This window comes from Lepidochelys kempii, chromosome 17 (assembly GCF_965140285.1).
Source record: "Lepidochelys kempii isolate rLepKem1 chromosome 17, rLepKem1.hap1, whole genome shotgun sequence".
In the NCBI taxonomy this organism is placed as follows: domain Eukaryota; kingdom Metazoa; phylum Chordata; order Testudines; family Cheloniidae; genus Lepidochelys; species Lepidochelys kempii.
In genome coordinates, this window is record NC_136396.1 from 17,181,870 (window position 1) to 17,206,759 (window position 24,890).

The 24,890-nt window shown below is 41.4% G+C and overlaps 2 protein-coding genes across 7 annotated transcripts in view; both read left to right on the forward strand.

Annotated features, from left to right (window-relative positions):
• The window catches only part of UBE2G1 (ubiquitin conjugating enzyme E2 G1), a 41,363-nt gene extending 37,162 nt beyond the window's left edge, over nt 1-4,201 (forward strand). For all 3 annotated transcript variants that reach the window (XM_073315142.2, XM_073315144.2, XM_073315143.2), the window contains 2 exons: nt 208-332; nt 3,080-4,201. In XM_073315142.2, the coding sequence (XP_073171243.1) occupies nt 208-294 (87 nt within the window). In that variant the 3' untranslated portion in view covers nt 295-332; nt 3,080-4,201. The remainder of the gene's footprint in view (nt 1-207; nt 333-3,079) is intronic.
• A 7,190-nt stretch (nt 4,202-11,391) lies between these two features.
• ANKFY1 (ankyrin repeat and FYVE domain containing 1) overlaps nt 11,392-24,890 on the forward strand; it is a 59,345-nt gene continuing 45,846 nt past the window's right edge. For 2 of the 4 annotated variants that reach the window (XR_012155494.2, XM_073316187.2), the window contains exon 1: nt 11,392-11,459. Coding sequence is in view for 1 of the 4 variants with exons in the window: in XM_073316187.2 (XP_073172288.1) it covers nt 11,450-11,459 (10 nt within the window). In the remaining 3 variants the exon portion in view is untranslated. Of the gene's footprint in view, nt 11,460-11,945; nt 11,968-21,260; nt 22,682-24,890 lie in introns of those variants that run through there. The other 2 variants (XM_073316189.2, XM_073316188.2) reach the window with 2 other exon arrangements.

Genomic DNA, 24,890 nt, shown 5'->3' on the forward strand with positions numbered 1-24,890 from the left:
AGCTTTCCAGGAGCCTAGGGTGATCTTGCATTCTCCAAGCCTTGAATGCCACAACTACTTCCAGGAACAGGTTCGCTAGCTTTAAACACCTTTTAAGAAAATCTCTTGGACTCAGAACACCTAGGTACTGAAAACTTAAATATGAAACTTCTTGCTAGAATAAGCTTATTGCAGCGCTAAACTCAAAGTTGTCCTACTTCTTTACAGAAAGAATGGAGAGAAGACAGAAACGGAGAATTCAAAAGGAAAGTTGCCCGCTGTGTAAGAAAAAGCCAAGAGACTGCTTTTGAGTGACACTTATTCAGCAGCTAGTAGCTTCACTTTTTTTCAGGGTAAGTAGTAATTTCTTCAAAGAAAGACCCTTCACCTCCATTAGTAGGAGGCTTGAAGGACAAACTAACAGTACAACACAGTCTGGATTCAGGCATAAATACCTTCCCCCTCATCTTTCCAAAAAACTTGGCTCTTTTTCTCCCAATTACTCTCCGTTTCAGTGGCAATATCTCCACAGCCTCATGTCTGTAGACCAGCACTGCCAAAGACTACAAGGCTATGGAGACACTGAATGTAACTTTTTTCCTTCCTTCATGCATTACTATCTACCAACCCAGACAAAGAATTTAGTAAACTTGCATTATTTTATTAGCATGTCTTCAATACACTGCCCAAAGCCTGAGATTAGATTTGGTTTAGCAGTATTTTATACCAGTTCACTAATCTCATTAGTGGCAACAAATACACTTGTAATATATTTAGCATCAAAAGTGGACATCCACTATAGCTTCCTGCCCAAGCAGGCTTCCCAACAAGCTTTAAAATTCAGATGTCCGTTGCCAGCCCAAAACTGCAAATGTTGATGTACATGTGGTGTCAATCTGTGCACAGATGCTGATAGCAAGGCCACTTGCAGGCTCCATCTATTTTTAGGGTCTTAGGATCAGTCAGTGGTTGGGAAGACATGTCAGCCTTTTTTAAGCTTTCTCTTGAGTTAAAGATCTTATAATACTTCTAGGATTGATGGAGATACGTATACAAAAATTTTTCCCCCTAGTCAATCTCAACATATGGCACCAAGAAAGTGTCTTGCATTGCCCCATAGTAGTAATACAAGATGCTTAATTTTAGTAGCTCCTCAGGGAAAATAAATCCACTTGACAACTCCTCGTGGTAGTCGGCAGTAATTCTGCTTGGGAGCTGAACTTTATAACACCCTTGAATTTCTCTCCAAGCTTTAACTCTGGGATTAATACCACTTGTCAAATATTTATTGCCAACAACCACAGGCTGAAGACTGAAAAGTCTCTTTCCACACACCCCCCCAACAACTTTTGATTTTTGACTTGAGTTCTTCAGTGTAACTTGAAACAAAGAATTCTAATGCTTTTAGAGATGTCTCACAATGATTTTTACTCCTACAGTAACGTCTCTGCAGAACAGAGGCTAGACTTCTGAGTACCAAATGAGTTGTTTTTTAAGACCTTTTCCTTCTGTAACTCTTACGCCCTGAGATCAGAAACCTCAGGATGGAGAGGTAGTTAAACCATTGCCCTTAAGCAACCTACTTCTGATACAAGGGGGATGCTGAACTGGAAGCTTCCATTTAAAATGCAAGACCTAATGCTATAAAAGGACAAATTGTGTTACAACTTATATAACCATGACTAATTGTCAAAGTACTATACTCTTAGTACTTCGTAACTAGTCTCTAGGTCAGTAAGGTGACTAAAACTTTCCTGTTTAGTGTTCTTCACTGCTGTTGAATTGTATCTTCACCTGAAAAGGGTTTTAAGCCTTTTAACTTGAATTGCAGCATGCTCAGGAGTAACTTCTGCATTCAGCTAGGTCAGTTGATTTCCAGAGTGAGATGTCACTTAAAAGTCTTGTGTTTAAATGGCTGATTTGGCACAAATATTCCTTCCAGTCTGTAAGCCACATCTTATCCACCACAATACACCTGTATTCCTTGCATTCAGTACCCTGAACAAAGTTGCATGGAAAAATAGGGCTGCTGAATGCCCTCACTATGGGAAGGAATTGTCTTAACTAACTGACCTTTCAAGGAAGCTTTCACAACTTGGAACAACTTGTGCTAGTTTTTGTTTCTTGACCTACTGCTTTTAACATTAGCAAATCTTTTCTAAAGGTTTCATGTACTCTAGCTTCACAATTACTCAAGTCAGTCCCACTTGATACTGGTGCTGTCCATAGCAAACCATCAGACAGGATTGACTTTAAATTTTGAAGTGTGTGCTTAAGAGCAAGTGGACTGTTCCTTCTAGTAAAATCTAAAGGAGATAGATGGGAAACATATCAATAACTTACACTGATATATTTCTCCCTCAGGAGATAAGGGGAACAGACCTAGAGCATGGGAATTCTCTAACTGGAGTGGGTATAGCAAACAAGGTAGTGTGCTGCTTTCAAGGTACCATAGTAGCCCCAATTCACTTTAAGAGCATGTTGCCATATTGAACAAGTGCAGTAGTGCAACTTGGCATGAATGATGTCCAAGAGTAGAAGGAAATAGTAAGCTGGCCATCTTGCTTATGGAAGGCAAGTTCTTTAACATTGAGTTATAGCACTGTGATGACTAAGAGCCTGGCTCCAATGACAGACCTAAAATAAGCACACTCACTTTTATAACAGTGATGCTTTATGCTGTAGCTCATGCTCCGTTCTGTAAAATACTACTATACTAGACTTCGGTCATTCAATAGCTAAAATGTTTGCTATACGAAATACTCAACCATAGCCTAGTCCTGGATGCATATGAGAAACCTACATATATAATGTATGCACATGCTTAAGACATTTTTATTAAAATCTGACAGAGGTTTTGGGCTCAAATTTACCACCAGTGTTACAGCATTGCACTGGTTAGACTCCTCTCCTTGAGATGACTGCATAGTTAATGCTAAACACCAAGCAAAAGACATACACATTCAAGTAAACTGGCTTTGAGCACAGACAGCCATAAATAACTTTCTGTTGGGCTACAAACACTGTTTCCCGTCTTGGATGAAATGTAAGATCTTTAGTTGCTCAATATGGTAATACGGCTTTATCTTCTGTATTGTAGGTCTCCAGTTGAGAAACATGGCACTGTTTTTTCCTGCACTCTACCCACCTATTGCTGGACTTCTGTTGTAACATGTTGGCAAACACTGGCTGGAACTGGGCTGCAATAAAACATGCCAGTTATCAATGCTGACAAGCCTAACAAGTGCCAACATAAAAAGATGATTACGCATTTTGAAATCTAATGAACTGCTTTAACCTTCAGGAAGAATTGTAAAGATGTGTACATAGCACAACATGATCCGGATAATATATATACTGTTCATGTACATCCACAAATACACATTGTACCAAATAATGCTGTCTTGTAGTTAGGATAAGAATCGTGTACATTCTAAAAGATTTTAGCAAATTCTTTCCCTATTCATTGTTTTTTCTTATCAGTTTTTTAAAAACAAAACCTCTTGAAGCATGTCAAACTAAAACCGATTAGAATTAAAGCTTTTTCCATTTTATTTTTCTTTGAACAATTGAGGTTTAATTAAAATTTTTCACTTATTAAAGATTAGTATCTGTTTGGAAAAAACACTCCCTCCTTACCCTGTATCTCTTCAAAGGTTCAGATTTTTCCTAATCAAACACTGAAAGGATCTATAAGCAAGTATCTGACTCTAATGACTTTTGACAACGAAAGTCATTTTCCTGCTCTCTTTTTCTCCCCCCCCCCCTTTTTTTTTTTTTTGGACTCCGTTGCACACAGTTCCTGGATTGGGTGTAGCAATAAAACTTCTGGCTATGGAGCACCCTTGAGCCTGCTATTTTTTCAAAGGGCTGAGAGCTTTGGTTTGAAAGTGATCAGTTAACTAAGCTCAAGATAGGATAAGCTGCTTTCTCTGGTTTTTTGCCTCTTGCCTTTGTTTTTAAGTTTTGGATTTAAAAGGTATGCACACTTGTAAGCTTTCAAATTAGTAAATTCTGGGTTTGGTATTGGAAATACCATTTCCCTTCTTATCCCTATTCTCTCTCCTGTGGTCCTTCATATTTTTGCCTTCTATTCTTCTACTGCAGATTTTCCTCACCTAATGTACAAAGAGAATTGCGATGTATATTTTCATGTAATTTGATTTTGGAATTCTGTCACCTTCTGTAGTGAGTTCTTCCAAAATATAATTTTTTCCAATAATTCTGTGTCAAGTTGGCTTTTTTAGTATTTGAGAAGTGTAGTTAGAGAAGCTTCAAACAGGTCATGGCCTGAGTAGGTGCTTTACTTCCGTTGTAATGAGATCGTGTTTTTTCTTTTTTCTTTTTTTTTTTTTTAAAGACCATATTGGGTGCTGTCTATATTCTACTAAATGTTTGTAGTAGAACCCAAAAGCCATCATACAGCCCAGTGGGCGTGGCATCTGCTCTGAAGATTCAATACTAGCATGGACAATCTCAAAGAAGCAAAAAATAGGTTCTGCTTCAAGGTTCAGAGCACTCAGTGCATCCTCCAGTAAGGAGAGACTTGTTACTATCAAATTATTAAAACCACAGAGACGAAACTAACATTAGAGATTCAGTAAAGGAGGAAATGTAACAAGGCACTAGAACTTCAAAGCCAGTTCCTTTCTAATCCCTTACAGAAGGATCGTAAGTAGAAGGTGTGTGATGGGTGGAGGGAGACGTGCACAGAAGGCTCTATACTGTGAGGTATACGCTGTAAGACATAGAATATGTTCCCTAGATACAGTTGGCTGAGGTCTGGTGCCAAAGTGGTGTTAGTTCAGAGCCTTTTAGTTAGACTTTACTAGATCAGAAAGGGAAGAATTTCCAAGTCAAACTATGGAACCCTGTGACCCTCTTCAGAGGTGATAGGTCTTTTCATATGCTCTGTCACATGTGACCTAAGGTGCAACGAAGCATGCTTTATAAACTGAAGTAAAAAATGCAATCTCTCCTTTTATACAGCCAATTGTAGGCCTCCGATGAGCAGTAATACATACTACCACACAATGTTACTTAAATATCTCTCTACCAAGATAAACCTTTAGTATTTAAGATGTGACAGCAGAGTAAAAGTGTTGGCACACTCTTTCCACTAGAAGTGTTTCTAGTATAATAGCTGTGATGTGTTAATTGATAAGCCACACTTTCAGTTTGACTAGTAGTCATCCTGCAACAACTCCTTGAATAATCATTGGACTGAACAGTTGGCTGGACTTAATTCTAGATTGTAGCTTCACAAAAGCAAGCACCAAAAAAAGCATATGGCAAGCTTCTGGAGAGGAGATGGAGGTCAGGGGGTAGTTACTGAACTAATTAGTAGTGCTACAGCAACCACACTGTAAAAAACCAATTAGCAAACACTAATTAAAACGTAAAATGGAAGGTTCTTCCTATGGCTTTAGATAAATGTAGAAGTACTTACTGTATTATCTACGTTTCTATATTTGGTCTTTAAAAATACTTTAGCAAAGCATGAATTCAACTGTTTTTAATTAAGTGGCCTCTTCTCGTAGGAAGACAGATGTATCTGGTGCTTCAGAGCTGTTAGTGCCCAGACACAATAGCTGATTTTTAGACATAAGCAAATGAGAACCAAAATTGCTTGGCTCCTGCTGAGGGGGATGAGGCTTCATGCCAGCCAGCTGGCTACCATTTGCTCCCTTTCACTTACATAAGAAGGCTCAGGATTGTACTGCATCCCAGCAGCATGGTGCCATCTATTCCATAATTAAAGCATTAAGAAAAATCCACTGTTTCTAGGACAACTATTGTGACCTAAAAGAGAGGTGTCTCCAGAAAGCCAGCTGCACCCAGAATTAGCCAAATAGCTGCTGTTATAGCAGGTTGAGCTCTGTGTTCCTACAAGGCGGTTGCCCATTTAAAAACAAATGCGTACATATAATCATAACTACGTTCACAAATAACTGAGTCAATCAGTTTAAGCTCAAGCTAACTTTTAGAACCTATGCTCCACATACCAGAGCTACTTGCTTTTTGAAGAGGGAGAGCTAGGACAACCTTGCCTTGGGTAGCTGGCATGTTGAACCATTGTAATATCCAGCAACATCAGAAAGAGAAACAAGACAATGAATTCTTTTGTGGATTATAGTGCATAAGTGCAAAAAACATGAACAGGGGCCAAGTAGAATGTTTGTGTACATCTATTATCTGCCCAGAAAAACAACTTTTATCTTTAAATGACTTAAAAAAAGAGAGTCTGCCCTCACCCCTATTGGAGCTAAGAAGGTCATCCATACTTGGTAAAATATGAGTTAAATGCTTAAGTAAGCTATCCTACCACAATTAAAAGAGAAATTAAATGTCCCTTGCAATTTAGAGGCTGCACTATATGGCAATAGTTCTCAGTTTTACTGGCCTAGAGCAAGGTTGCACAGAAATCTGGATAACTGCTAAGTTTCTGGGAGGTTGGCCTTGTGTGGGGTGATGTTAGTTAATTACTAGAGATAACACTGCCCTTATCTCAATAAATATTTCAAATATGAAATTTCCAATAGTTGGTTCATCCAGCTTCTTGTATGGCTCTCTCAAAGGTAGCATCTGAGCACTTACCTTGGGCTACTTAATCTAGCAAATACCAAGACTGGTACTAGGAGCTTCTTGGGAATCCTGGTAATGCTCTTGTTACGTTCTGGGGCATCCAGAATTTTTAAACTAGTGATCCACCATAGGTTTTATTCTATTACTACTGTGACATCTGCTGCTGTGTAGATGTGAGACACTACAGCAGATGTGCATCCCAATGATGTATCCGAGTTAAGAAGTTATTAGTAAGGTGGGTCACTATGTATATTTTGAATAAAAATCAATATTTGCTTGTACTTGAGTCTGCCTTGATAGGTGAATGGAAATGGTCAGTTTGACCTGGTCAAGAGCAGTAAAAACTTACTCCCTCAGCTTTGTCTTCCACCTACACTCGCAGGGAGAAGTTGTAGACACTGCTGCCAGATCTAGTGAGTATCACTGATGTAGATGCCAGTGGGTGACCTTGTGACACCATGTCCTACTGTAAGCAGCTACAGTAATTACAAACATTGTCATCTTCACAGAATAATGCCATGCTATCAGTGAGCGCAAGGTGAATTACTAAAGTAATCTGTGGCTCACAGTTATTGCCACTTGTGAAATCTGGCAACCAGTACAAATTTTACATGGATCTCCACTGAATTAGGCATTTGTTATTTAACTACACCTTTCTTTGGGTTTTGGAGTGGGAAAGACTCCTAGTTATTTATAGTGCTTCTGTTTCCTTTCTAATGAGATGTAGAGACATGACTGAAAAATACAAAAAGCATGAGCATTGGGGACATTTTAATAGGTATTTTAACTGTTTCGATTTCCTCAAAATGTGGTAACCACACTTATCAATGTCCTTTACACTTTCCACCAGGCTGCCCCTTAGGCATCAGAGGAGCTTGCTGTAAAAATCTCTGAGGCCACTGCACTGCTCTCCTATAAATCTGTCCTTTGCTGCAATGCCTAGAAAATGCTCACCAAGGGCTAGGCAATTGGTAAATAGTGGCTGGAGAATAGTAACAGGGAGATAGTTAGGATAAGTATACTGTGTTGTATCCACCTCTGGTCTACATTGGGAACTTACAGGAGAATAGCTATGTCTCAGGGTGAATCTGCAGCCCTGAGAGACATAGTTATGCTGACTTTACCTCCAGCATAAAACAACACTAGGATGATAGAAGAATTATTCTGTTAACCTAGCTATCATCTCTGGGGGAGGTGAATTACCTATGCTGACAGGAGAACCGCTCCTGTCGCATAAGGAGCATCTGTACTGAAGTGCTACAGTGGCACAGCTATTTCACTGCAGCTGTGCCTTTGTACTTGTTTAAGTGTAGATGTACCCTTAGCATGTTAAAAAAAAAAAAAGAGTACTTGTGGCATCTTAGAGACTGACAAATTTGTTAGTCTCTAAGGTGCCACAAGTCCTCCTTTTCTTTTTGCGGATACAGACTAACACGGCTGCTACTCTAAAACCTTAGAATGTAAGTTTCCCTAGAAAAGGGACTGGTCTTCGTTGTATGTGTAAAGTGCTTGGCATAATAGGGCTGAAGCACATAGGTGCGATTGCAATACAAATAGTGCAGCGTCCCATGTCGTGTGATATTGTATCTCCATAGAGGGTTGCACTGGTGGTGCACTCCAAAAAGGGAAGGACCTTGGGATTTCAGGAATGAGGAAATCTAAAATACAAATATTTCTCCTATCTCCCTGCATTGTGCCCTGTGAAAGCGAAGAGACAGGATTGCTGACCGCACTCCTTCCTAATGTATAACATATAATCATGCACAACCAAAGTGACCTGTTTAGTGATTATTAATAAACTAATGAGACCAAAAGTGGCCACAGAGTGACCATTTTTCAGAGCTACATCAACCAATCAGTTAGTGATATGCATAAAGCAGGGTGATGTATGTTGTGTGCATTGTAAATTATGTAAATAGCAAAGCTGTGTAACCTGCACCCCTTTGGCATACAATTGGGGTGTAAAACAAGTGTAACTTACACCCAGAGAACCAAAGGAGATGTAGCAAGGAAAGTCACTTGGATATCACCATATAGATGACAGACCTTCTCTGTTATTCTCTGGATACTTATATATCCCTTGTCATAAGCACCTCACACTTATGAATGGATTTTATCACATCATTCATGTGATGTAGAGAAGTACTACAGTATTCCTATTTTTACATATGGGAAACTGAAGTACAGGGTAGCTTAAGTGACATGCCCAAAATCACACACAGGAAGTCTGTGGCTGAGCAGGGAATTGAATCCAGTCCTCAAGTCCAATTCCAATGCCTATCTACTAGTCTAGACCTCCTCCCTTAAATAGATAATACAGAGTGGGAGGGGAAACAAAGGCAGAGAGGTGAAGTGACTTACCAAAGGTCAGCCAGCAGATCAGTCGCTGAGCCACAAAGAAAACCCATAACACCCAATATCCAGTACAGGGGCCTATCCACTAGATCAGGCTGCTCTCTCCAGGTGGACTGCCCTGACAGTGGAGATCAGGAAAGGTGCTCTTGCTACCAGTCTCTAGAAGTTAGGATCTGAAGATTGAAGCCCATGTCCTGAGTCCTCACTTCTAGAATTAGCCTCCTAACATAGCCTGAGACTGCTGACCTCCAGGGCAGCATATACAACAGTGGAAAGTATAAAGTATTTGGAAAGTATACACATCGTGTCCTAAACTAAACTGTGATGTTTACTGGTCCTATGCACTGTTAAATTGTTGTCATGTTACATCCCAGACATGGATGGATTTCATTATGTCTGGAAAAATTACTTTATAAAACCATTGTATCAGTTTGTCAGATTTCTAAAGGATTTTCAAATCTTTGCAGATGAAATGCTCTCTGTATAGATGTAAACTGTTATTATGTGCCTGGATTTTTATCAGCGTCTTTGGGTGACATGTATAATCTCAGGCTATGTCTGCATTAGAAACATTGCTGAAAAATTCTTCTGTCAACCTAGCACTGTCTACACTGGGGGTTAGGTCAGCTTAATTACATTGCTAAAGGGTATGGATTTTTCACACCCCTGGTATAGCTGGGTCAACCTAACTTTTTAGTGTAGACCTGGGCTCAGTGAGCTTCCTTCCATATTATCACCAGAAGCCATCAGTATTAAAAACAGTCTTCTCTTGTGCAGGTGGGTTGAGCTCATTCTCTCAATAGAATGTTGTGTAGCATTGCCAGAGTTGTCATATTCCAACCCCAGTAGTTATCTGTAGTGATACCTGTACATATAGTAAAGAAGTAAAGGCATAGGGAGTGTGGGGGTCTGGAGATTTGATTTGTATGCCCAACCTCACCACACAATTTTCCTGTATGACCCTGGGCAGGTCACTTACCCTTTCTGTGCCTCCATTTCCCTATCTGTAAAGCAAAGACAATACTAATAGGGTGTTGTGAATCTTAATTATTTGCAAAGTGCTTTGAAATCAGTGGATAGAAGGTGCCATACATGCACAACGTATTATATTATCATTCTGGAGGCTGCAAAGACCTGTAGAAATGTTATTTTATTTCCAAATGATCCTTTGGAAATAAAAAGGGAAAGGTAGCGAGCTAGAGTTGCATTGCTCATCTGCTCAAAAACATGTTCATATTACTGTTACCTCATCCTCCCTGTCTTCGACTCTCAGACATTTGTTTATTTCACCCATCTGTTGTGTCTTGTCATTTACCAGGATTATAAGATCCCTGAGATAGGAGCTGCATTTTTACTCAATGTTTGTTCAGCATCTGAAACAATGACACTGCTGGAATACAAATACATATTGTTGCCCCTTTTCAATCAGGGCGGCTAGTTAAAGTTCAAGGCCTGGGGGCACGTTCCACTAGGAAGTAACTGATGGAGTCTGGTATTTTCTTTGATGCTGTCTTTTAAAGAAATGTACAAAGTCTTGTGTCTCCAAATGCAGCAGGAACCAAGAACACAAGAAGCATTTTCTAAGGCCTTGTCTACACTGGCAAGTTTCTGCGCTGTCACTCCTGACGTGTACACACGGCCAAGCCACTCTGTGTGCAGAAACTGCGCAGTTGTAGTGCTCTAAAAAAACCATCCCAAGGAGAGGAGTACAGCCTTCTGCGCTGGGGCTACAGTACTGCGGTGCCAGTGTAGACACCGTGGCAATTACAGCGCTGCGATTGGACTCCGGGAGGTGTCCCACAATGCCCGTTCTCGCCTCTCTGGTCATTGGTTTGAATTCTACTGCCCTGCCCTCAGGTGACCAACCGTCTTCCTCACCCGTACATTCCTTTGCAAATTTGCAAGTCCCCTTCCTGTTTGCTTGGTGATGCATGCAGTGGTCTCAGTGCATCTTTCCAGGTGGCCATGGGGGGAATGGGGAGTGTCCCCCAGGGGGGGATGGGGACAGTGCCCGAGGTGGGGGATGGGGAGTGTCCCCCCCGGAGAGGGATGGGGATAGTGAGCCCCCGCACGGGGGGATGGGGAGTGTCGTCCCCCCCCCGGGAAGATGGGGATAGTGCCCGAGGTGGGGGATGGGGAGTGTCCCTGGAGGGGGGATGAGTGGAGTGTCCCCCCGGAGGGGGATAGTGCCCGAGGTGGGGGATGGGGATAGTGCCCGAGGTGGGGGATGTGGGGTGTGTCCCCCGAGGGGGAAAGGGGATAGTGCCCCCCCGCAGGGGGGGTGGGGAGGGGGATGGGCAGTGTCCCTGGAGGTTCCCTTCGGTCCCCCGGCGACGCTGCAGCGCCCGCTGCATAAAGGGGCAGGCCGGGAGCTGCCCAGCCCCAGCGGCCTCTAGACGCCAGACGTAGGCTCCCGGCCCGCGCGGGGAGGGCGAGGTCGGGTCGGGTCGGGTCTCAGTCTCGCGAGAGTGCCTGGCCAAGGGGCCCTGCGTGGCGGCTCTCGCGAGAAGCGCAGGCGGCCGGACCCAACATGGCGGAAGGTAGGCGCGGGGGAGGGGGGCGGAAGCCCTGGGCTGGGGCTGCCGCCGCTTGCCCCTCGACTGGCCTGTGCCCTGCCCGCTCCCGGCCGTTACGTGGGGAGAGGACGCGGCTTCTCCCGAGGGGGAGGGGGCGTCTCCTCTGCGGTGGGCTCCCGCCAGCCTGGGGGGCGTCCCTGTCCGCCCAGAGGGGCGAAGTCTCTCCTCAGCCTGGAGGGGGGCCGCTTTCCCCAGCCGTGTCCGGGGAGGGGGGAGCAAGCAGGTGTCCCCCCCCTTCCCGTCTCTCTGGGTGGAGGGAGTATCTCGCCAGCCGGGAAGGAGGGGGGCTCCTTCCCCTGTCTCTATGTGGGGTGGGGAGCGGTGTACACGTCTGGCTGGTGCTTTGCCAGCCCCTGCTCTGCATCCTAGCTCCTCATTCGGGCTGAGCTGCTCTTTCCCTCCACCTGGTAGTGAGGAAGAGACTGTCGTCTTCCCCCCCCCGTGCCTTGGGGACCGTCAAGTCACTTCTAAAGTGAGAGGGGGGGGGGGTGGGAAGGGATTAGGATTAGAAACCTCTCTGCTGTGTGTCTGCCTCACACTGCTTCCATTGAGCTGTTACAGGGGTTCAGTCGCCTTCTCTGTCTTATTTCCATTTGCTCTGTGTGTCAGGCAACTGTGGCGTGCCTCTCCCTAGTCCCTTCCTCCAACACTTGGATGGTAACTAGCATTGCCTTACCTTGCTCCTTTCCCTTCTCCAAGGAAGGAGAGAATACAGGATAGTGTCAGTTTCCTGGTTTTCTTTCCCTCCCTCTCTGGAGGAGGTGGCGGTGATACTGGGGTTCGCATGCATCTCTCTTTTCCTGAGTCAGGGTGTGTGATATCGACACAGTTGATTCTGGTTGGGAAGCTTTCCACAGATGTAAGATTCAGATAATTTAATGTGGTGGCTGCTGGCATGGTACAGGTGAGATGGTGTTGTGAAAGGCACCCAGTTTCAAACTCACTGATGAATCATTTATACCAAAAAGTGTGCAGTTATAACAAATTCAGTAAAACTTAATGGAGTGGTGCTCTCACTTATCAGGCCTTCTGTGGAAAGAGAAGTTTGATATGATCTTTTAGAGCCACAAAACAATCCACAATTATTTTATTTTTATTGGAAGAAAATCTAATCTTGGGAGAGGCAGTAGAGTAGCCTCAAATTTAGCCCTTGTTAGGCTTTGCAATTTCTAAAAACAGAGTGTTAATTTTTTGTGAGCCTAGTTAAAAATTCAGTCTTGTTCTTTTAGTATTTAAAGACACAACCTGATACTTTTAGAACTTTAACTTTTAATAAAATCCACTTTGAGAGCACCTTTAAATAGTGTATCCTGAAACTTTTTATTTAAAAGTATTTATAAGGGTTCTACTGATCTTACGTTGGTGTTTAGGGATTTTGCTGATGTTTTCAGCAAGGGAGAACCTTTCTGTATTCCTACATACAGAAAACTGACTCAGTACAAAGAGCTGTTAAGTGCACAAAGCAAACGGAATAAAGATTCTTTTGGTTAACTTTTCGGTTTTGATAAACTTAGGTTTGTTTCAGAAAAGTAAGCACTATTTTCAGACAAATGTGGGTGTTTTAAAATAGTCCTGGGGAACAAATTCCTATCTTTTATCTATGGGCAGCTAAGACTTCCAATTTGGTTTGTGACTTAAATGGTAGGCAAGTGTATTTTTTTTTTGAAGCAATTGTTATTACACCACCTGAAGGTAATTGATTTGAGTGTGTCCAGCCTACCAACCCTTGTTCTTTGTTAGGTGTGTCCCCAGTAGGGCTGCCTTTTGTGGAGTCAGGTGAAGTGGTTGCCAAAGATACAGTTGCTTAGTTGTCCAAGCGAGTGCTGCCATGATACCATGTCCCCAGTAGGCTCTGAAATGCCTCTTCTGTGCTTCAGGTTTTTTGACCAGTGAGCCAGATGTGTATTGTTGGCTGAGACTGCACTCACTAGTTTCTGCTAGTAAGGAGAGATTCATGCTCCTCAAAGGACCTCCCTGAATGAGTGAATTCCCTTTAGCTTTGACCCAAAAGCACAAAGCCAGTGATTTGCAATTGGATTGCAGTCAGTTCATAATAAGGTAAAGCAAGGGCCATGGTGCAGGCTGATAGGGTAATGGAGCCAGTCTGCCCCCTACCAAGTGTGCCCTCTACAAGGCCAGATTAAGAGACTCACTTTGCCTCATTAGGGTGATGCTCTGTTGGAGCAACACCTCCCACTTGATTGTCAGTGGGTTTCTAGCATTTCAAGACTCAGCTGGCAATTTAAGGAGACTTGTTGACTGAGGGGGCTATCAGCTAGCACATAGTCATCTGAGCAGAAGCTGATCAACACTTTTCCCTACAGGTTATTGGTAACTTCAGTTGATTGCATCCACATGAAAGATTATTTCAAGGTGCAGTCCAGTTGATTGAGATGCTACAATCCATGTCTCTAATGTAGACAAGACTTACGCTTGGTTCTGTGGCTGCTCTGTCAAAGAAATGTGTTGTCCCCTTTGATAGAACCCAGCACCACCAGAGGGAGCTAGATGAGACATGAGGATGTGCAACACTACAGCTGCTGTTGGACTAGCACATGAGGGTGGAGAAATCCTGGATAAAGAGGAGATGGGAATAGGAGGAAGGAGTACTGGACAAAGGATGGCGGAGTGGGAACCCGGATAACAATGCAAATGAGAACAAGCCTTGTGTAGAGAGCTGAGTTTTGAGGGAAGAGGTAACTGATACTCAGTTCAGTTTCAAGTCTATCCGCAAATAGTACAAGTTTGCCAATCCTACTCAGATGTACACAGATTCTTGTTGGGTTATAGATTTATCAGTCCCTTCATCAGAGAGCATAGTAATAAGTCTAGCTTTCTGTGAGCATTTGAGATGCTACTCTAAGAAACCTGCCTTGGGAAGGTCTTCCACTCCATGAGTGATAAAATTGATCCATGATTAAAGCCACTTTTTCCTCCTGCAAGCTGTAGAGTTACCAATGTCTCTGCAATCCAGTTTAGCAAATGGGAGCACTGGTAAAACTTTGCTCCATAAGACAATACAAGGAGATCTAATTTAGTGATATCACCCTTGTGGGCAAGGGACACATGGTTTCTGTCCTTCTTTACATGTACGTGATTGCTCTGCTCTTATGTGAAAATTGGTTCTCACAAAAGAACTGGCCTTATCCAAGACTTCTTGTACTTCCTGTGACTTAAACAGCTTCATCTGTCATGAAAACTATTGATATTTAGGTTACCATGAATCTTGGAAAATATTAGTGCATTTCTTGTGTTGTATGGTACCACGTGCTTTGTGCTTGCTTGTCCCCATGGTCTTTAATAATGCCGTCTGCTGATTCAAGGATTGGGATACAAAAACAGGGTGGCTTGTGTTCTATACACTTTCAAAATATTTTTATTCAACCAAGATACAATCTTCCTCCTGAAATCAAATTGTTCTGAAACAAGAAGTAATCAAATTATAGCTTACTTTTGTAAGGCTACTGTGACTTATCTGGAAAATTAAACTGCTTGCTTTTCTATCAGAAATGACTGCCTTTGAGATAGTTGACTAGCTGACCAGCCCAAACTTTTCCTCTCCCCGAACAGAACGTACTTGGAATGAGGCTTGACCTCAGCCATGCTCAGGAGTGAATTTCTTGGTCCCACTTGCTTCTCCCAAGGAGTTACTTCTATGGCTGATACCAACTAGGTCCTTCCCCCTCACTGTCTGAATTACAGTTCAGCTCTATTGCACTAAGCTTTATTGCTTACTGTGGTAGTAACAGCTAATCATTCCTTAAATTTCAGTTTTGACAGTGTAATTTGAAGCTCCCTTACTGGAAATTTTCCTTTAATTTCTGGCTTCATGCTTAAATATCAGTGTGCTGTGTATTAGGCATACTTAAAAGGACATGGTCAACTCAGAGCTGGCTGAAACATCAAGTTTTTTTATACAATTGGTTTTTTAAACCAAAGAGTAATAGAAATTTTCCTGACTTCACACATTCCAGGTGAAAGCTTTCTAAACAAGTTTTCCCTGTCATGTTTAAAGCCTGAACAATTGAACCATTCAGAATCTGAAAGTGAAGCTTGCTTACATTTTCATTATCCAAGCACCAAACACCAGACTCCGAGTAGTCTAAGAATCATAGTATCCTTTGTTACATCTCAACAAAAGGGCCAGAAATGCGCACAGTATCAACATTAGTATTAAAATGTTCACGTAACTCTAGTTAATGTTTTTCTATAGGTCCTTAAATGTATCTGTGAAACTCAGTAGTACTCTTCTTGCTTTCTTATTGTGACTTTGACTGTCCTGCTTCTGCAAAATGGTACTAACCATAAATTGTATGAAAGCGTGTTCCACAACTATCCTGGAAATCGGATGCAGGAGAAACTTCATACTAATGTATAGCTGTAAGGAGATTAATGTACAGAGTTGATGCTGTCAACATTTGAATGCTACTATGTGCTTTCTGAAAAATTACTAGTGAAATAACTATATGGTGGAAATTGGCAGTCTCACCATGGACCAAAGTAGCATTTTTGTGACAAACTTTTGTGAAGTTTATATTTCTAGATTGCCATTATCCTTAGTGGCTGGATATTCAGGGCTTCATTTTCATATTAAAAGCAGCTGTGTACTACTCCATACAACTCACAAGATTAATACTGTGTATGCCTGTGAATGTGCAGTAGCTGACTTTTACAAACATATAGGGTGCACACACCCATGCATGCAAGATAAGTGAATGCCTAGCTTTTGCTGTGCAAATATTCTGGTGAATTTGAAGCAAACAATGAGAAATAATAGTGGCCTGTCAAGGCTTGACTAGTTCTCTTGTCCCTGGTGAGTGAGGAGATATAAACTGTTGATTTATAAGAATAAGGTTTCAGTTTAAAAACACAAACCAAACCCTTTTTTAGGGTGTGAAAATAACTAACCAGTGTAAGCCACGGGTAGAGTGGTCTCCCAAGCTGAGGGAGACTAGAAAGACTCTGGTCAGTTTCAGGTTTTATTCAGAATCTTGTGGACAATGGTGACTGTATCAAGCTTACTAATTTCATGCTTCTGTTGGGGCGGGGGGGATGCCCTGAGCTGCATGAAAGTATCAATTAAATTATTCAAAGGGGAGGAGAATTGGGCATGTGTGTTTGGGAAGGGGGAGGTAGAGGAAGTAGCAAATGTTGGGTTTCCCTTCTCCTGGTGATGGTCAGGGAAATCCTGGGATTTCTTTCCCCATCCCTCCTAGTCTCCTGATTGCAGAGGGTTTGTGTGTGTGTGTGGGGAGAGAGAAAAGATGATACAAAAAAATATCAGCAGCTAGAAGGAGGTGGAGTGCATTTGACACTTATGACCACCAGCCAGAAGTCAATATGAAAGATGGCCCTCATGTATAGTTCAGGGACAACATTGTAGTAAACAGTATCTTTCTTGGCAGCCAGACGTGGCAAGGGGGTGGGTTTTTCACAAATGTGTTGCCCTTGAACCTAAAAAAGGGCAATCTCCATCCCTCAGTCTCTAGCTTGGCCTAGTAGTCTCAGATAAACTTTCAAAAGCTGCCAGTAGTAACTGTTATGGCAGTCTCTCCTTGTATTGTATACTTATCCAAGTTCAATCTATCTTTGAGTTTGATTTTAAGAGACTTCAGGTAGGAGAGAAGGACAAGTTTTGATTATTGTATATAGAAGTCTTTACCTGTTAATATACCATACTAGTTTGAGGTGGTTTGCTTTTGACATGAGGCTTTTTTTAGGTAATAGTAGCAACTTAATGCTTAAGCACTCCTCCTCCTCTAAGTGGTTCTGCAAACATCTATTAGTCAGTTTATTGAGACGTGTTTGTCAATAAGTGTTTCAATTTATAGGTGATGAATTTGAGGTAGATAGGGTAAATGACTTTTCCAAGGCCAGAGAAATCTGTCAAACAGGATGTGAAGAGATTCCTGGCTTCTGTGTCTGTCTGCCCTTCATAAAAATTTAGGCCATACTTGAAAAATGAAAGTATGTGTGTGCTGTTTTTGAAACTTACCTCATGGTGAGAGGGGTTATAAATAGAATATGTGCTAGGAGGTGTCAAACATTTGAAGAACTCTTGTTTGTACTCTTGCCTTTTAATACTTCCGGTTCAGTCTTTTCTTGCTCCTAACACGACTACTGTAGACATTGTAATGTCTAGTCTTATTTTTAACTGACCTAAAATGACTGACATACATTGCTTCCTACCTAATTCTGCTGTCCTGTGGTTTAAGTAATCAATAGGTCTCTTGTTGCCTGTGGATGTGTCAGTGTCAATAGATTCCAAAGCCAGAAGGGACTGCTGTGGTGATCTGATCTATACAACATAGGCCATAGAAATTACCCAAGATAATTCCTAGCATGAATCTTTTAGAAAAGCATTCAATCTTGATTTTTAAAATGGTCAGTGATGGAGAATCCACCATGATCATTAGTATGTTGTTGCAATGGCTAATTACACTGTTAAAAAAATTATGCCTTAATTCAGACTGGAAAATAAGTTCAGTGGCTGGAAGCTGAAGCTTGACAGTTGCTCTCTTCAGTCTAGCAGAGAGAGATGTTAAATATTTATATCCCATGTACCTATTTATAGACTGTAATAAAGTCACCCCTTAACCGTCTCTTTATTAGGCTCCAGGAGCCTAATCCATTTAGCTTATCACTATAGGGCATATTTTCTAATCCTTGGGTCATTCTCGAGGCTCTCCTGGAAACCAATGTCCTTATCTCTTATCCACATCCTTCTTGAGTGTGGACACCATATTCCAGCAACGTTAGCAGTACTAAATACAGAGGGAAAATAACCTCTATCCCTACTTGAGATTCCCTTGTTTATGCATCCAAGGATTCCATTAGCCCTTTTGGCTGCAGTCTCTCACACAAGAAGTTCATGTTCAGCTGACTATCTGCCATGCCCCCGAGATCTTTTTCAGTCACTGCTTTCCAGGATTAAAGTCCCTCATCCTATAAGTATGGCCTACATTCTTTGTCCCTAGATGTATACACTTTACATTTAGCCATATTTAAAATGCATATTGTTGGGTTATCCCCAGATTACCAAGCAATTCAGATTGCTCTGGATCAGAGAACTGTTGTCTTTTGTTATTTACTACTCGCCCCATTTTTGTCATCTGCAAACTTTATCAGCAATTGTTTTTCTCCAGGTCATTAATATCTTTAAATAGTGTAGGGCCAAGAACTGACGATTGCAGGAACCCACTAGAAACACCCATTTGATTCCCCATTTACAATTATATTTTGAGACCTATCCATTAGCCAGCTTTTAATCTATGGCACACATTACATGTTAGTTTTATATCTTTAGTTTTTAACCACTGTCCTGCAGTACCAAGTCAAATGCCTTGTGAAAGTGTTACTGTAATACAATTATCTTTATCAGCCAAACCTCTTATACAAAAAAAAAGTTAGTAATCCTTTTTACCCTTTTTAAACTTTGTCACATCAGCTTTATTCCAGTCTTCTGGAACTTACTGAAAATCAACATTAACCGTCCATGAGCTCCTCAGCTAGCTCTTTTAAAAATGTTGGACACAGGTTATCTGGGCCTGCTGACTTAAGTGTCTGACTTTAGTAACTGCTGTTCAGCATCCTCCTGAGATACTAGAGGAAATGAAAGTGTTATGTTTTTTTCCCTGAAATACTATTGAACACTTCTGCCTTTTGTGCATTATTAAGTCTGCCATTTCCATCTAGTAACAGACCAATACAGTCATGTTTCCCGACAACACACAAACTGCTTGCTTATGAATTACATGCAAAGATGATCCAAAAAAGGCTGGAAGCTTGTTCTTAATGATACATCCTTAAGGATGTGAGTGTAGGTTGCAGCTTTCTGAAAGACCTTAATACATTCCAGTTCAATCTACTTCAACAAAACAAAGGAAGATCCACTGAAAGTAACTAATGAAGTAAAATAGCTAACATATTGAAGTACAGCAACATAGGTAGCTGCTGCCTGTGTTGTGAAATGAGCTTTCCTTGTTAAAGAATAAAACAATTTATGATCCTCTTTAAAGAAAGGTCACTCCAGATACTGCTTGTTACCTAGCAGACACTTAAGCTTGTACTGTACTTTGTAAAACAAGTGATCGTAAAGGCTAAGGTTTTTCGTTAAGCTCCAAATCTCACTCTACCTAGTTCTAATGGCATAGCTAAACTTGGCAGTGCCCCCAGTGAGCCTGCTCTGTAGTTTGTGTTTTACTCTTCATGGCAAAATATTGGTGTAAACAATTGCCTTATTGGATGAAAGGTTATGTCCTATTTAAAGAACTCTTAAAGCAGCATTAGTCACAGGGTCCCTGGGCAAAGACTGAATGTTGACATGATCTCTAAATGGTGCATTCTATCTGTAGTCAAACTAGATAGGGGGATGATTTGCCCTAAGGGCCGTGCCTTGCAGGATTCTCAAAAGCTCAGCTGAGTTCCTGTCTGTCTAGGTCTAAATACTACGTAATAGAATTCAGTTCTGTTGATCCCTGCTTGTAGCGATAACTTAGATATTGATGAAACAGTATTTCCAAAACACACTTCCTCTTGATGCTAATTGTCCCTTTGTACTGATCGATGGCTCTGCGGTTGTAAGGGATAGAGTAAAAGTGAATTCCTGTTATCTTCTAGGCTGAAAACATTTGGCATCTTTGAGTGTGACTCGTTGTCCTCTAAAGAACGTTAAAGCTTGTAGAAGTACTAAAATCCATTTAACAGTTTCTTTGGCATTTATGCAATGGAAAATATACTGTATATCCTCAAAAGATGGAGTGTTATGCATGTACCTTATTTGGAAACAGGTTTCAGAGTGGTAGCTGTGTTAGTCTGTATCAGCAAAAAGAATGAGGAGTACTTGCGGCACCTTAAAGACTAAAATTTATTTGGGCATAAGCTTTCATGGGCTAAAACCCATTTTATCAGATGCATGGAGTGGAAAATACAGTAGGAAGATATAGATAGAGAACATGAAAAGTTGTGGGTTGCCGGACCAACTCTAACAAGACAAATCAATTAAGGTGGGCTATTATCAGCAGGAGGGAAAATAACTTTTGTAGTGATAATCAGGATGGCCCATTTCAAGCAGTTGACAAGGTGTGAGTAACATGGGGGGGGGATGTGGGGGGGGGAACTAGCACTCTCTCAGATCTTGGGAGACAGGCCAGTCTTTGCTTACAGACAACCTGAAGCAAATACTCACCAGCAACGCCACACCACACAACAAAAACACTAACCCAGGAACCTATCCTTGCAACAAAGCCTGTTGTCAGCTGTTCCCACATATCTATTCAGGGGACACCATCATAGGGCCTAATCACGTCAGCCACACTATCAGAGGCTTGTTCACCTGCACATCTACCAATGTAATATATGCCAGCAACGCCCTTCTGCCATGTACATTGGCCAAACTGGACAGTCTCTACGCAAAAGAATAAATAGACACAAATCTGACATCAGGAATTGTAACATTCAAAAACCAGTCGGAGAAGACTTCAATCTCTCTGGTCACTTGATTACAGACCTAAAAGTTGCAATATTACAACAAAAAAACTTCAAAAACAGACTCCAATGAGAGACAGCTGAATTGGAATTAATTTGCAAACTGGACACCATTACATTAGGCTTGAATGAAGACTGGGGATGGATGTCATTACACAAAGTAAAACTATTTCTGCATGTTTATTTTTCCCCCTTACTGTTCCTCACACGTTCTTGTCAACTGCTGGAAATGGCCCACCTCGATTATTGCTACAAAAGGCTTTTTTTCCCCTCTCCTGCTGGTAATAGCTCACTTTACCTGATCACTGTCATTTGAGTGTGTATGGTAACACCCATTGTTTCATGGTCTCTGTGGATACAAAATCCCCCACTGTATTTTCCACTGCATGCATCCGATGAAGTGAGCTCAAATTTATTCATCTCTAAGGTGCCACAAGTACTACTTTTTTTAGGTACTACTGTAACAGATGTATGTTTGGTAGGAATCTTTGGTCTGCTAGATAAATGGTTCTGTGTATTTATGCTTTTTTAAAAAAAAGGCATGCATTTCTCTGTGGGTAATGGCTGCATTGTGCAATGCCAATGCACAAAATCTACTTTCAAAACTAAGTATACATCCTTGCTAAGGCAAATATAAGAGCTGTAAAGCTCTCAGACATTGCTGATAGGCACTGTCTTACCACAGAGCGACAGGGCAATGGAAATTGAAGACTTTTCTTGGAATATCTCGTGATGTGCTTTCGAGAACAAAGCTGTCACAGTGAACATCCGCGCCTCCTCATGTTAAAATCAAATCCAAGTAGAGCAAACAGTCTTGTATTATCCTCCATAGTATAAGGGTCGGCGTTATTCTTGTTCTTTCCATGCGTTCTATTAAGCGACTTCTGCTCTCCATGTAAGATATCTACATATTAGAGGAGCAAATGGCATTTTTGGAAATTTTTTTTCTATCTGTATTCTTGGAGAAGTTTTGTCTAGTGATTGGAGCTGGTAACTCTGGAAACAGAACCCAAATTCGTGCTTGGCTATGTGACTTTGGGCAAGTCACTTATCTCTATTTACCCAACTGTACAGAACATTAAGTCTTGCATCTCTTCTAGGTTTATGTCACGTGAGACTGTCTCATGGAAGGCTCTATATTAAACTCACAGTAAGGCTATTTAGACTTTATTAAAAAAAAAACAGCTCTGCTTTTATCAAAACTTTACATGGCAAGTGAGAGCAAGTAATGTGAGCCTGTGGCTGATCAGACAGAGGTAAGGTTGAACAGATAAGAGCATCTAGCCCGGGATGGCTAACCTGAGCCTGAGGAGGAGCCAGAATTTACCAATGTACACTGGAAAAAGCCCCAGGAGTACATCAGCAGCCCATCAGCTCTCCCACCCACCGGCAGCCCTGCTGATCAGTGCCTCCCCATCGGCTGTTTTGTGGTGTGCAGGAGGTTCTGTGTGGGGAGCAAGGGCATGGCAGGCTCAGGTGAAGGGGTGGAGTGCAGGCAGGGCCTGAGACAGAGCCAGGGGTTGAGCAGTGAGCACCCCCAGACGCACTCGAAAGTTGGCGCCTGTAACTCCAGCCCCAGAGTTGGTGCTTATACAAGGAGCCGCATATTAACCTCTGAAGAGCTCCATGTGGCGCTGGAGCCTCAGGTTGACCACCCCTGAACTAGTGTGATCAAAGGAAACTTCCTAAAGTTGTCCCAGGTTCGTTAACAAGTATATTAATGATTAACCCACCTGTCTTTTCGTTCATTAAAAAGGAATGTTCTCTTTAGGACAAGGATCATGGGGACCATTCAAGCCATGGTGCTTGTTAAAAGCTATTTAGAATATTTGTACGAAAGTGTCAATATCTGCATGTTTGTCCATGCAAACTAGTCTGAGTGAAATGCTATTGTAGCATCTTAAACTATAATTAGAGAAGACCTCGGTCATCTAATCTCTTCCCCTGTCAGTATGGGATGGATTGTTTCTCATTGTTTTTTTTATGTTTGGTTTATAATGTCTTTGTCAGTGCTCCATCCAGACACGGAAGAGACATAGTAGTCTTTTTAATTCCAGAAACCACATACATGGTCTTAAAATACAGAATCCCATTAAAAAAATGGCCTTAGCTAGAAATTTTCTGGATGTATTTCAGAGTAACAGCTGTGTTAGTCTGTATTTGCAAAAAGAAAAGGAGAACTTGTGGCACCTTAGAGACTAACCAATTTATTTGAGCATAACCTTTCGTGAGCTACAGCTCACTTCATCGGATGCATACTGTGGAACTTATGCTCAAATAAATTGATTAGTCTCTAAGGTGCCACAAGTACTCCTTTTCTTTCTGGATATAGGCACATTCACAATCTAACTCCTCCATTTTGCCCATGCTGGGAGATGGGACTTCTGTTAAGTTAAATTATAATAGCTGACGGGCAGGGAACAAAATTTCGGCCTTCTGTTCCTAGGCAATTAGGTGATAGTAACTCTGGAGAAGTTTTAAAGTGGGATATATGCATCCTTTAGTGACTTCTGTTTTTGTGCAATACTCCCTCAGCATGATTGATTGTGGGATCCTGAAGAAAGGTACTATTGAGCCTTTTTTAGTCTCATATCATGGTGACTGCAGTAGAAACATCTAGATCTTTGGCTTTTGGGGGGGAGATAAGGGGAAGGTTTGAACCACTAATCTCCCGTAGGGGAGAAGTGATCAAACTGAGCTTGTACTAACCCCAGTGCTCCCCAGAGCATCAGACTTGCAAAAATTTCAAATGTCTGCTTTTGCTTTCTGTCTGTAAAAGATGTGGTATAGTTTTGTTTTGTGGTTTTTTTTTGTTTTTTTTTAAGCTTGTTGATGCTTGGGGATTTTGTCTAATTAGTGTTTAACCAATTGAACTATTGTTTTGGAAAGTGTTACCCAGGGTGGATTTGATTTAAATTAATTTGATTTAAATCACTAGTCAGGAAGACTCTATTTAAGCATGGATTTCTACATAAAAGTGCATTCTTGTTGGTTGTTATAACCTTAATACATATTCTTCACAACTCGGAGATAGATGAGACACAAACTGGGGGTCTCTTACAACCTGCTGCCATGATAGATTTTTCCCTTCTCATGAGAGAAAGATATGGTAGATCTCCTCCAGTCAATGAAGGCTACGCTCAGAAAGACCTCAAGACTTCTGGAATATGCTGCTCAAACAGTTTCACTTCCGTTTCTGCTGCCTGTCCCTCCCTTCTCACATTTCTCTCCAGACTCCTTCCCCTTGTCGAGATCTCTTCCACCCCCAACAATTCATTGAACTTTTTGAAAATTTGCACTTTTAGAGAGAGGTCAGGGACTGACTGTACACAAATTTGCAGAGGGAAAATAGGGTTGAGGTCTTATTTCTCATCTCTTTATATTTTTAAAATATTTTTGCTGTTAACAAGCATGTTATCTCTGGAGACACACACATCCACCGTTTTTGAGAACTGCAAAACTAAGCATCTCGGATGGTACCTTCTAGACTGAGCACTGAGTCCCATTGGGTAGATAGAAGGATTAGCCTAAAGCTATACAGAAGCTCCTGGAACCCCATAAGATTAGGTCCCTAATCCATGAACTATTGGAACTCCTTTACATTATATAATTATAACATTATATAAACATTACATGAATATACAGTCTCCTACTCTAGAATTAGGATTTATAATCCCTATTCCATGATGAGCTATCTTTGAGCTATATAATGTATCTTGATCTAAAACTATCTTTAGATAGGTGTCTTCCTTTAAAAGCATTTTATCAAAAACTTCTGACTTAAATAAAAATTGATTTTAAAAAAAGCATTTTTATCCACCCTGGTATTACCATTAAATTGGTATAACACTGTGTAGGCCAGTGGTTCTCAATTTTTTTTTTTTCCCCATGGACCACTTGAAAGTTGGT